At 49.4% G+C, this 13222-nt stretch overlaps 1 protein-coding gene across 1 annotated transcript in view; it reads right to left on the bottom strand.

Annotated features, from left to right (window-relative positions):
• Positions 1–6200: 6200 nt before the first annotated feature.
• LOC132336692 (myosin-13) overlaps positions 6201–13222 on the bottom strand; it is a 30597-nt gene continuing 23575 nt past the window's right edge. Inside the window, exons 34-41 of the mRNA XM_059864464.1 lie at positions 11929–12237; positions 11636–11839; positions 11162–11287; positions 9897–10067; positions 8687–8791; positions 8513–8608; positions 7414–7548; positions 6201–6421 (exon numbers count right to left, since the gene is read on the bottom strand). Coding sequence (XP_059720447.1) covers positions 6407–6421; positions 7414–7548; positions 8513–8608; positions 8687–8791; positions 9897–10067; positions 11162–11287; positions 11636–11839; positions 11929–12237 — 1161 coding nt within the window. The 3' untranslated portion in view covers positions 6201–6406. The remainder of the gene's footprint in view (positions 6422–7413; positions 7549–8512; positions 8609–8686; positions 8792–9896; positions 10068–11161; positions 11288–11635; positions 11840–11928; positions 12238–13222) is intronic.

The raw sequence follows: 13222 nt of genomic DNA, 5'->3' as shown, positions 1-13222 counted from the left end.
AAGAGCTGCACTGGAGTCCAAACCTGAACCATTACTCTGAAATTTACCTGGCCATGGAGATGTGGGCATGAACCTATTTTAAGGGTCTGAAGGGACTTGTCCAAGATTACATGGAGAAGCTCTGGAAAAACAGGAAGACATCTCAAGAGGACTCATGAAAGCACCCAAACTTTCCTTCAAATGTCCTTCTCTCTGGCTTGGTATCAATCTTGGTGCTATCATTTGGGCTTGCCAGATAATCTGCAGCAGCTTGCTGGATCCCAGAGTGTCTGATCTTCTCTTCTGAGCCCATGGAGAACTAGGCTTCTGGCCAGCTAAGGAGAACAATCCAGGCAAGCAGCCCTCTGGCCAGCTCCCTCTGGGTGTGCTGGCTTGGACATTGATATTTCCCTGACACTAAGCTTTCCTCTTCAGCATGAATTGCTCATTACTTGAATTCCATCAGGGATTTCTTGTGTCATGAAAGAGTGGAGATTCTGCCTGAGCACACTGAGCAGGACTGACTGCTTTCTGTGGATGAAGCTGTTGATGTGTGTGTGTGCCTGTATCTGCAGGACATAGATGTCTCAGTGTTTGCCTCTCAATGGTGCCTCTGTTCTACAACCATCTGTGTATAAAGCTGCTATTCTGCCATGAACAATGACTCATACAGGAAAGTCTCGAAGAATTAGGCAAGAGCTATGTTCATCCTGAGGACTATTGAAGATGAGGATCCAATCCCATAAATTCTTGGAAAAACTCAGCCTTAGTTTTCCCTTGACAGCTTTAATCTTTAAAATCTGCTCTTGCTGATACACGTTTACAAGCAGCAGGTTGGCAGCAAACTGTCTCTGTCAGTGGGCATGACACATCCACTGCTGGCCTCTGAGCCCTGCTCACTGTGACCAACTTCTCCTCACTCCATTTTCCAAAGAGGATTTTACAAGTGACTCTTCCATCTCCTGTATTCTTCTGAGCCCCCACAGATTATTCTCTCCAGTCCCTTTTCTTGTATTTCCAGGCTACTCTACTCCTCTGCCAACAATAGTGGCAGAAAGTAGGGTCACTATTCCTGACCCCCTGCAAGCTTCACCCAGACCTGGAGCTGCCCAAAAACTCTGTGAAGGCTATAGAGACTATCTGGGTATCAAAAAATCACAACAATCTCTGCTTCAGACATCTAGCCAGGTTTGGGTGCTCAGGAAAGAGCTGAAAGGAAGGAAATATCCGGAGGATTTTATCAGACAGTCTCCTTTAGCAGAATGAAAGCAGAAGGAAGAGTTTCTGAAGATCAACTGAGCTTCTCCAGCTAGTGGGGAAGGTTCTAGTTTGTGGCACCACTGTAGAAAGAAAAGATTGCAGGGTTCTTACATTGCAGTGACCCAGAAAGGAAACTTTCTGAGGAACAAAGATTAAGATGATCAAGACAGTTTAGAACAAGTGGTGACATATCCTCATGATGTAATCTCAGGAAAATTCCAGGTATGTAAGCCATACATACAAAAAATACACACAAGAAATACAAGTTTTCAGTTGGACTAGAATTTAATTAGGAATTTGATTCTCAGATTTTGAAATGTCTCTAGGTACTAGGTCTGTGCTTCTCAATCTTTCCAGTGAATTGATCAGTCCTCAAGCTGCAGAATGCAACTTCCCTCCTGCTAGATCAGTGAGTTCAGCTGAGTCAGTGAAAAATGTGCATTGAAATCCCATCTCCTGCTCCAAGCAGGGCTAACTTCCAACCTGGCTAAAGTCACTCCAGGGTCTTGTCCACATGTATCCTGGAAATCCCATGGAGATTCTACAACCTCCTTGGCACCACTCTTGTGGTAAATGAGGTGCTCCCTTTGTTGAGAAAGGATTTTTCTGGCTGGCAACATGAGCCCATTGCCTTTTGTCCTTTCACTGTGCACTTGCAGGAAAAGCTTGGATGTGTTGGAATTCTTATCCCCCCCTTGCAGCAGCATCTCTGCAGTGAGACCCCCCAGCCTTCCCTAATTCCCATCTCCTCTCCTCTCCCAGCACATGCTCCTGCTGGTCCTGGGGCAGTGCTGGAGCCTCTCCAGCGTGTCAGCATCTCCCTTACAAAGGGCTGTGTGTGTCTGAGAGCTGCACAGAGTGTTGCAGATGCAGCCTCCCCAGAGGCAGCAGGAGGGAGTGACCACGTCCCTGCACTTGCTGACCACTCTCTAATGCAATCCCATGACTGGTGGGTGTTGCTGCTGCAGGGGAGCACTGCTGACACAGGTCCAGCTTGTTTTCCACCAGAACCCCAAGGCCTTCACTGCAGGGCTGCCCTCTGCAGTCAATCCCCACTCTGCCCTAATACATGGAGTTGTTTTGTCCCAGGTTAAAAAAAAATAAAGAGGTTGTATTTTTCACAGAACAAATATATGAGGCGAATTAGACCAAATTTATCATGGGATTGGAAAGGGTCAAACCCTGAGTCCTCTTGTGCTGAGTGTGGTGCTAATACAAGTACAGACCAACAGTGGCACGTGGGAACAGCATTTCATCCTGAGAAATTGGGGTTTTCTGCAGAACGTTCTGATGTCAGTCACAGACTTAAGCCAAGGGGCTGTTAACTCTCAGCACAAATTACCCTTTTCCTATAGGCTTGAAAGAGAATCTTGTAGGCCACTGGAAAGAATCCCACTTCTATCCATTCCCCCAGGACCTCAAAGGAGGAGCAGGCACCATGCCTAGAGGGGATGAGCTCCGTGTGTGCATGGTGTGGTTTTAAATCAGCATTTTAATCCTCCTTTTGATTAAAAATCCTCCTTTGCAGATAGGCAAACTAGCAAGAATTATCCTTTGGATACATTGAGATAGGACACAGCTCCAGCTCCCTTTATCAGTTACTTTGTTACTGTCCTAAAATAAAGAGTCTTGTCCTTTTTTTCTTTCCTAATAGAGGAAATATTTATACTTCATGTCACTTCTGGTTTGACTAAATGAAAAGTAGTACATTACTTGTTCTTAAAGAAATAAATAAAGTTCATTTTGTAAACCTTGCAGTTATCTCATTTCAACTTCCTTCCAGCTTTCCACACTTTTTTTGAGGGACAAGCAAAGGACTCAGAGGGCTCTGTAGGTCTCAAAAGCACATCAGGAAGCTCCTGGGAATGCAAAGCATTATTCAGACAAAGGCTTTATAAATATGTTTTCAGCCATCATCATAACAGAGCAAAAAATAGCCCCAAGAACACTCCTGCAGAACCAAACTCCCATGCAAGAGCTGTTTCTCATTCTTGCAGTTCTTTCTTCCTTTATGTACAAGCAGGTTTGTGTTTAACAAAAGGCTAAACCCTGCTAATCTGCTGATTTGTCAGCCAGCCCTGTGCTTGTCAGAGCAGTGTTTGTTGGCCGGGGCAGAGGCAGTGCTAAGGTGCACAGCTGTGCTGTGACAGCATCGTGTGTGTCATGTGAGAGCAGCGTGGGCAGGACCTGCCCCCGGGGCTGGACACAGCCTCTGCTGTTTGCCACCAGGCTGAGCACATCCATCTCTGACAGCAGCCCCTGCCACGCTGCAGGGTGGGCCAGCCAGAGCTGGGGATGGCTGTGGGGGTGCCAGCTGTGGGTTTCTCTGGTCAGGATTGAAGGCACTTGAGGCAGCAGTTCATGTTGGGACTCAGGTGTTTGTTATTTCTTATCAGTAACACAGCCTCACAACCCTGAGCTCTGCAGCTTTTCATTAGAAGGCACAAAATGGCCAACAATCTCTTGGTCCAAGGGCTTTTAAAGCTAAACTCTCCAATTAAGAGCTGACACCTGGATTATTTTCCCTTTTAACCCAATAACTGATCACACAGAGCCCCAGTGGGGACTTTTCTGCCCAATTACAAAATGCCATCCAAACCCTTGGAGAAGAAGGAAGAAGAAGCATGAAGAAGAAGCCCAGGATGACACCCTGTGCCCTCCATCCTGCTTCCATCCACAGCACACTAAAAACCCCAAACCCTCAATTTCTCACCCAGTGACACACCTGCACTGCTCTCTATAATCTATTGCACACTTTGGTGGGTTCCAGTCTATCTTGAAGTCTGGGAAACTTTCTCCATGAAAGAGGGCCAAAGTCAGTGCTCCCCTGGGGCTCAGGGCACCCCAGAGCAGACAGAGAAATATTCCCAGTGCCCTGGGTTTGCACAGATGGCAGGTAGCCACGGAGCTGGGGAATGAAACAGTGAGAGGATTTTTGTCAGCTTGACAGACAGACCATTGCTTGATGGCAGGGCACTGTCCAAGGGGCGTCAGCAAACAACGTGCCAGGGAGTTCTGACTGGCACAAAGGAGCCCAGCCAGCTGTGATGACTGGGTATAAAACACAGGACAAAGATGACAGAAACCTAAATGGAAAACAACTTATGGGAGCAATTTAACAGATAAATGCACAGAAGAGGAGAAAGGAATGACATAGGAGGAAGGGACACAGAGTGCTGGATGTGCTTGGGAGGAGGCAGGAGCCTTGGCTGGGGTAACCAGCAGGTGTGGGCTGATGGCATTGCTGTCTGGAGACAACGCTGGGAGTGAGGAGAGCAGCCAGAGCCACTGGCTGTCACTTGGGCCCCGGGGCTGAGCCACGGAGCAGAGCCCGGCATGAGCACGGCCAGGAGCCAGCGCTACCTGTGCCCTGGCACTACCCTGGCACACCTGCCAGCAGCGGGGAGGGTCCAGTGTGGGATCCTGTCCCGGTGCAGGAGCGTTTCAGAGACACCACAGGGAGCCCCGGGGCTGACTCTGTGCTCCCAGCACGGCAGGAGTGCTCTGTCTTCTCCGGGACAACAAGGAGCGGCTCAGCCACCGCGTATCTGGGGCACCCCGCACCAACCACACCTCGCATTCCCCGCACCCCGCACCCTGCACCCCGCACCCTGCACACCGAACCCCTCAGCCCGCACATCCTTATCCCCTGCACCGCGCACACCCTGTACTCCCCTCACACCCCAATTCCCCGCACATCCCGCACACCCGGTACTCCCCGCACACCCTGTACCCCCCAATCCCCCGCACACCCTGTACCCCTCAATCCCCCGCACCCCCTGTAGCCCCCGCACCCCCGATCCCCAGCACACCCTGTATTCCCTGCACAGCCTGTACTCCCCGCACACCCTGTACCCCCCAATCCCCCGCACACCCTGTACCCCTCAATCCCCCGCACCCCCTGTAGCCCCCGCACCCCCGATCCCCAGCACACCCTGTATTCCCTGCACAGCCTGTACTCCCCGCACACCCCGCACACCCCGCACACCCTGTACCCTTCGCACACCCCGATCCCCCGCACACCCCGCACACCCCGCACACCCTGTACTCCCCGCACACCCTGTACCCCCCGCACCCCCTGTACCCCCCGCACACCCCGCACACCCTGTACCCCCCTCACGCCCTGTACTCCCCACACACCCCGCCCCCGCGTACCCCCCGCACACCCCGCCCCCCCCGTAGCCCCCGCATCCCCCCCGGACCCCGCACCCCCCGCGGGCCGGCGGTTCCACAGCGCCCCCTCGCGCCGCACTGGCGCAGCTGCGCCTGGCAGCGCTCCCGCCAGCCCGCGGGCACGGAGCGCACAGCGAGACACGGACGGACGGACGGACGGACGGACAGCGGGACACGGACACACGGACGGACGGACGGACAGCGGGACACGGACACACGGAGATACGGACGGACGGACAGCGGGACACGGACACACGGAGATACGGACGGACGCAGAGGGACACACGGACACGGACATGGACACTGGGACACGGACACGGACATGGACACAGAGGAACACGGACACAGAGGGACACACGGACACGGACATGGACACCGGGACACGGACACAGAGGGACACACGGACACGGACAGCGGGACACAGACACACGGATGCTGACAGATGGACATGAACATATGGACATGGACACATGGACAGCGGGACACGGACACACACAGACAGACAGAGAGACTGAGACAGGCACGGACAGACAGACATGGACAGATGGATTCAGACAGGCGGCCATGGGGACACGGACATGGACAGAGAGACGGACAGATGGGCTGTGAGACAGGCATGGACACACAGATAGGAACAGACAGACAGATACGGGCACGGATGCTGAGACACGTAAAGACATGGACAGACAGATTAGGACGGAGAGGGACAGACAGAAAGACAGACACAGGGACACACAGATACACATTCAGACACTTGTCAATCTCATAGTGAATCAACAGGCCATATAGTCACTAAAGCATCACCCAGGTTTATTTTATATATATATAAGTGTGTATATATATATATATATATATATAAAGGTTTCTCACAGCTTCACCTTAAGGCACACTAAATATATCAGTTACACACAAGCACGCTGGGTTACTTGAAGAAAGTAGTGGATATCTGATATCTGCTGGAGGAGGGAGCCTGCTGCAGCTCAGGTCAGGAACCTCATTTCTCTGATTTCTAAGTACAGAAAAAGAAAGGTAATGTAGAGGGTATTGGAGCAACTGAGTTATTTGTGGTCTTGTTTCAAGTCTGTGGCCATTGCAATTGTTCTGCCATTTTATAATGAAGAAGTAATATCTCTCAATTGTGCTGAAAGACCTTAGAGTTGATTGTATTTGGTCTGATTCCAAAAGAACTTGCAAAATGCAGTGGTTTTGAGTAAGTGACTGTCCCAGATTGCAAAGCAAGATGTATTCTATTTGCCATCTGTATGGCAGCTGTCTTCTGTCAAGTAGGCAGTTTTCCTTATCTCTTACACCTCCAGTCCTCTCTCAGGGGAGACACCTGCTGATAACAGGCCATTGAATGTCCCTGCATGGCTGATAAGAACTGCAGCATCCCACTGGGAGATGTGAGCCCAGGGGGAGGAGCCAAGCATTCCTACCTGGATATAATCTGAGATTCTGACACACCAGCACAGCTTCTCCACTGGATTGCCCAGAGGAACAGCAGCTGCCTCTTCCCCTGGATCTCCAGAGGCAGACTGCACCCTTCTCCAGGATCCCTGCTCCAGCAGAACCACCCCTGGCACTGCAGGAGGGCTGCAGCCACAATTTCAGTGGGACTGCTGCCAGCACCCTGACCCACAGGATGTCAGGCTGTGTTCTGGCTCTGTCAGTGTTGGTTTGGTTCACTGCATTGTTTATTTTATCTTTTTATTTTCTTCCCTAATAAAGAACTGTTATTCCTATTCCCATATTTTTGCCTGAGAGCCCCTTAATTTCAAAGCAGTTTGGAGGGAGGGGATTTACATTTTCCATTTCAGGGGAGGCTCCTGCCTTCCTTAGCAGACACCTGGCTTTCCAAACCAAGACAGTGACAATTCCTGGCCTTTCTTTCTGAGGACACTCCAGTGGAAGAGTGGGAAGAGAACAACTGTGGCTGCTTGGGCAGTGACATTTGTGCCACTACCTGCACAGGAAGGTTCTTGTCTGCAGTCTCCAACTCACCTGGCCTTCCATGTCCCTGCTTTTGGCTCTCAGCTTGTTCACCTGCCCTTCAGCAATGTCAGCTCGTTCCTTCGCCTCCTCCAGCTCGTGCTGCGCCTTGCGGCACCGCGAGAGATTGATGTTTGCCTGCTCCTCCTGAAAATCAGACAGCATTGGCACAAATGTCACTGCCCTGCTGTGGGAATCCCCCAAGAGGGAGAATCCATAAAATCAGAGGGAAAGCTGCAAAAGGCAGGCCTCAGAGACAGCAGAGCTGTGGTTAGAGCTGAGCAGGAGCCATGAGATTGGTCAGCAGAAAAGTTATTTAAAAAGTAGAAAAGTAAGGACAAATAGAACAATGGTCTGTGTATTAACACTTGTCTGGAAGAACTCCCTAAGCTGCAGAAAAGTTTATCTAGTGAGATATTGGGAAGTTCTAAGTTAATAATGGAGCTCTGTGCATTGTGTTTAAGGCTCACACGCAGGTGTTGTATTCAAAATAAGCCAGCATTGTTTAACCAAAGGTATACCTGTGCTTGTAGTGGTTGGATGGAACCACTGACAATGTTCTTTTGCTTTGTGTGATTGGTCAAAAAGCTTTTAAAGTGAGTTGTACCATTGAGTTCTTACTCTGCAGCCTGAGATGTGAGCTGCTGGCATGTTCCCTTTGTCATAACCATGCAATGAGACTGATGCTGGAAAATAAACAGCTCAAGGCACGTTCCCAGCAGTGCTGTGCCAGTTCTGATTTTTACAGAGACCCCAGCCAGGGATACCCTGCCACCACTGACACCTGTGCTGGCCTCACAGGTACAGCCCTGCATTGCCAGCACTTTGTGTTTAGATCCAGTACCATCCACAGCTTGGCCACTCAGGGGGCAGAACAATTACCTCACTCTGTTGCAGGTGGGAAAATTGGCTTGTGTGGCTCCAAAAGTGCACCAGTTCCAGGAGAACTACAGCTACACCCGCTCTGTTGTGAGCCATAATTAAGAATATTCAAAGGCAGTGTGGCCTTGGCTGCCCTGTTAAACTCAGTGCTCAATTATTTTAATGATCTAGGGAGCCCACCTTTCAGAAATCTCCACCCAGGCCCCACTGAAAAGAGTCCTCCACTCACAGCTTCCTCAGCCTGTTTCTTGTAGGCTTTCACTTTTAACTGCAGCTTGTCCACCAGGTCCTGGAGCCGAATAATATTTTTCTTATCTTCTTCAGACTGTAGGAAGTGAAAGTGGAGTCAGCCTTGGCAGCTGAACTGGGGTGACCCACGTAGGAGGGGGAGGATGTGCAATACCTGGTAGGTGAGCTCCTTCAGCCTCCGTTCGTACTTGCGAGCTCCTTTCAGGGATTCTATTCCTCGTTTCTGCTCAGAATGAAGCTCATTTTCTAACTCATTAATCTGGAACACAGGAACGTGGTGAGGATGGCAAGAATGGCTGCTGATCCTGCTGTCCTGCTTCTTGGGTCTAGACTAGGTAAAATATGCTCCCCATGTTATGTTGGTGATGGCATAGTGTGTGAATTCATAGTTGTTTATAAAAGGAACTTAGCTGTGCATACCTAGAGCATTTGTGGTCAAAATCAGGCTTAAATCTGTCAGAGAAGAGGAAACTGAAACAGGGAAGGGTGGCTTCTATCAATGTTCACCAGGTAAATGGGAAAAATCTGTTTCACTTTTTTGTCTTTCATTTGTTATCTTTGGGAGTGGCAGTGGCAAATTCTGTTTGGGGACAGCTGGAAACCTGGCTGCTGTCTATTCCCTTTCCACCTGTCCAGCTTCCACAGACATTGAACTAGAGATGGAAGGTGGCATATCTGTGCCTCTGCCCCTCTGCAAACCTGCTGATTTCTACTCCCTTTTTGTACCTTTTACCAGCTGCCTCTACAGCTTTCCATGACAACAGGTTTCCAAATTTCACTGCCCACTCTGTAAAGTATTTATTTTTATTTCTTTTAAAGGTGAAGATGGGCTGGTCTCTCCCAGTCGCAGAGTCCTAGCCTTGGTTGTCAATACTCATAAAGCTTTATCTTGCAGATCCTTCTGAGCTGCAGAGACCAGAACTGCACATGGTATACTTAATATACTGGCAAGAAGGTGTTGCCATACAGCTCTGTCTTGTTCTCAGTGCCTTTCCTAATGAAGCCCAATTTTTTTTCTGTTTCAGGTTTTCATTTCTATTGCACATTCAACAGCTTCTGTAGTCTGTCCATTACCAGTTCCAATTTCATCCCCAAGTAAATACAACTTAAATTATTTTTCCCTAGACAAAATCACCATCTATGTCTCCCTGATGTCCATCTGCCCCCATTTTTGCCCACTCAGTTTTTTTGAGGTCACTCTCAGGTTCATCATCCACAGTGCAATATTTGGCTGCTCAGCACAGCTCTCACCAAACCTGCTGGGAATATCTGGGGCTCTCTCTGTTTTCACCCTCCCAAGAGGCTCCACCAACCAAGGGCCCAGTCAGAAACTTCACCTTAATCTACCTAAATCTTCACCATACCCTGGCCTCCAGCTTCTGCAGTTGTTTCTTCCCTCCCTTCAGTGCCAGCTGCTCGGCCTCATCCAGACGGTGCTGCAGGTCCTTCACTGTCTGTTCCAGGTTCTTCTTCATCCTCTCCAGGTGGGCACTGGTGTCCTGCTCCTTCTTCAGCTCTTCTGCCATCATGGCTGCCTGGTTGTGGTCACAGTTCTGTTACACATGTCTCCATCCCAGCAGTTCTGGGTGCCTGGGAAAAACCCCCAGCTTCACACTGGTGAGTGACTCTGCATTTTCTCAGTGCCCATGGCCTGGCTAAGGCTCTGTCACACAAACAGGGTCACTCCTCAAAGTCTGTGTTTCTAAAACTGCTTCACCTCAGGGAACAGAGAGGGTTGATAAAATGGAAAAAATAATCAAGGAGTGCAAACGGATTGGTACCAATGTTCTATGTTTTAAGTCAGTGAAAATTGAGGTATTACCAGCTAGCACTCTGCATCTCTGGGCTTCCTCATGACTTTGGGTACCTGGCTGCCTGAAATTGGCCAGAGTCAGACTGCTAAGCAGTTTTTGCCAGTGAGACGACCCTGAGGTCAAACTGCACTGAAAAGCTTTTGGCTGCTGAGGTGCTCAGAAGCTGGGACTGATAGCTGTCACCCACGTGGCACAGCAGAGAGGTCAGGGATCCTGCAGCACTGCTGCTGGTGGGCAGGCAGGACCAAACACTGGTGCACCAGGACTTGATGCAATAGTGTCACCATCCTCTGTTTAATTTTCCTATACCTTTCCTAGGTGATCCCAGCTATTGTTATTTCTGATAATGTGGAAACTGTAGCCTCATTTAAATGAAACATTTATATTCTCTCTTTTTCTTTCTTACATGCCTAGCATTTATATAGAATTGTGTATGATTTTAGCCTTAATTTCTGCTTTTCTGTGCTGTGTCTGGACAGGCTTTTGTCTCAAACTACTCTTTTTCTATTACAGTTTTGCCACCAGCTGTTCTATCCTGCCTACTACATTTACTCTGGAAGCAAAAGGGAATGGGTATGGAGAAAGGGAGAGAGAATTTCTTTTCAATACAGACAGCTAGCAGGACATGAGGACCCTTTCTGGAGGAGTCTTCTGTGACAAGTAGTAGGGCAATGGCTGCATGAGGCCCATGTGGCAGGGGCTGTGTGCCACAGATATTTTCTGTTGAAGAACTGGTTCTCCTCCATCTGACTGCTGCCTTTCTGAAGTGGAAAAGTGACTGTGGCAGTACAAAATGGAAGAGCAAGAGGACTCACATCTGTGATTGCTTTCTTTGCTTTCTCCTCTGCATTTCTGGCTTCCTGAATGCTGTCTTCAACTTCAGTCTGTAAGTGAGTTATGTCCACTTCCAGTCTCTTCTTGGTGTTGAGGAGGCTCGTGTTCTGTTGGGGCAGTCAGCAGACAGGTCATCCCCACCCTGTTTACTAATTAGTGTAGAATGAGCTGCTGCCTAAAAATTCAGAATTCTAGAATATTTAATTGATCCTATTCCCTGTGAATTCCACATTTGAGGAATCAGAAGCAGAGAGCCATGTGAGCATGGCTCATACAGGGGCTGCATTTCTGGTGCCCCCCGAGGCAGGGAGCCCAGAGTGGGGGTGGGAGCCCTGCCAGGCACCTGCTGGTCCCTGATCCAGCCCCAGCTCCCTCTGCCCTCTCACAGCAGGGGTTTTTGTGCCACTCCCACAGGCCTGTAGGAATCTCCCGTGGAGCCAGGAGGTGCCAAATACCTGTGAGTGGAGCAGCTGCACCCTCTCGCTGGCGTCTGTGAGCTCCTGCTCAGACACCCTGCGGGCTCGCTCCGTCTGCTCCATGGCAGCTCTCATCTCCTCCATCTCCGTGGTCATCAGACCATTCCTCCGCTCTACTATAGCCAGCTGCTCCTTCAGGTCATCATTCTCTCTCAAGGCATCATCTAAATGGAGCTGGGAGTCCTTAAAAGGTGAGAGCACCTTTTGTGAGACCCAGAAGCGAGCAGAGGGAGAGGCAAGGGCTCAGGGCACAGCAGCCTCGTGGTCCCTACCTTGAGCTGCCCTTGCACAGCTTTAAGGTGCTTCTGTGTCTCTGCTACCTGACAGTTGGCATGGCTCAGCTGGATTTCCATGTCGTTCAGGTCTCCTTCCATCTTCTTTTTCAGCCTCAGAGCATCATTTCTGCTTCTGACCTCGGCATCCAGCATGGTTTGCATGGACTCTAATACCCTCTGGTGATTCCTCTTCAGCTGTTGAATTTCCTCATCTTTCTCAGCAGTTCTTCTGTCAACATCTGACTTCACCTGGTTCAGCTCCAGCTGAACACGTAAGATTTTCCCCTCTTCGTGCTCTAAAGAGCCCTGTGAGGGTTGAAATATAATTCATAATTTGTCTCTGTAGTGCCCATTGCTGGGAAATGCCCGTGCAGAAATGAGACCCTTTGCAGCTGGGAGGGACCCTAACGTGGGCCTTTAAAGACCAAGCCCTGACAAAGCTGACTGCTATCCCATACTCACTGTACCCCAGCTGGATATTCAATGGTAATTTAGGAATAAAATTCCTTAGGAAAATGCCTCAGATACCACAAGGTCTGGGCACTGAAGGCTGTGGTGAGACTGGAGAGTCAGCAGATCATGAGGAAATATAAAACAGGACAGCCAAGCCTCCTGCTCAGAAGCAGCTTGCCTGCTCTTGCATCTCCATGCTGATTTCTGCTTTGTCCCACCCCAGTGACTGTGGGGCCAAGTTCCCCTTTCACACAACCTTTCCCTCTGGAAATCATTTCCCCCCCTCTGGTGCCATCCAGCTTCTGTTGTAGCAGTGAAAAGCCTGAGGCTGGGTCTTTCCACCCACTGGACAGAAATAAGGACTTGCAGAGACTAAAACAGCTGATGCAGCCCTGGCATCCCTTTTAAGAACATATTTTCCAGAGATCCCTGATTCTCCTCTGGATTCTTGAATGAGCCTATGGTGACTAATTCAGGATTGGACTGAGGATATTTAGATGCATAAATTGGAGTAGATGGATTACATGACCACAATAACTCTTGCTCCTACTGCCCACCCATTTAGTGAGACCTTGAGATTGTTTTATGCTTCTTTTTCTACCTAAGAGGAGTTAAAGAGAAAATAAAGTGAGGCTCTTCTTGGTGGTGGACAACAAAAAGACAAAAGGTCTGTTAAAAGTCAATACAAGGGAAATCCTGGCTGCATACAGGGATAAAAATGTATAACCCTGAAAATTATGTTGTCCAGCAATACTCTGAAATCTCCATCCTTGAAAATGATAAAAACCAATTAGACAAGGCTTTGAGCAACCTAATGTAAGTTCAGAGTTGGTCCTTC

The sequence above is a fragment of the Haemorhous mexicanus genome, chromosome 20, assembly GCF_027477595.1.
Source record: "Haemorhous mexicanus isolate bHaeMex1 chromosome 20, bHaeMex1.pri, whole genome shotgun sequence".
Classification (NCBI taxonomy): Eukaryota; Metazoa; Chordata; class Aves; order Passeriformes; family Fringillidae; genus Haemorhous; species Haemorhous mexicanus.
Note: the sequence above shows the minus strand (reverse complement) of the source record. Positions and strands in the feature narration are given on the sequence as shown.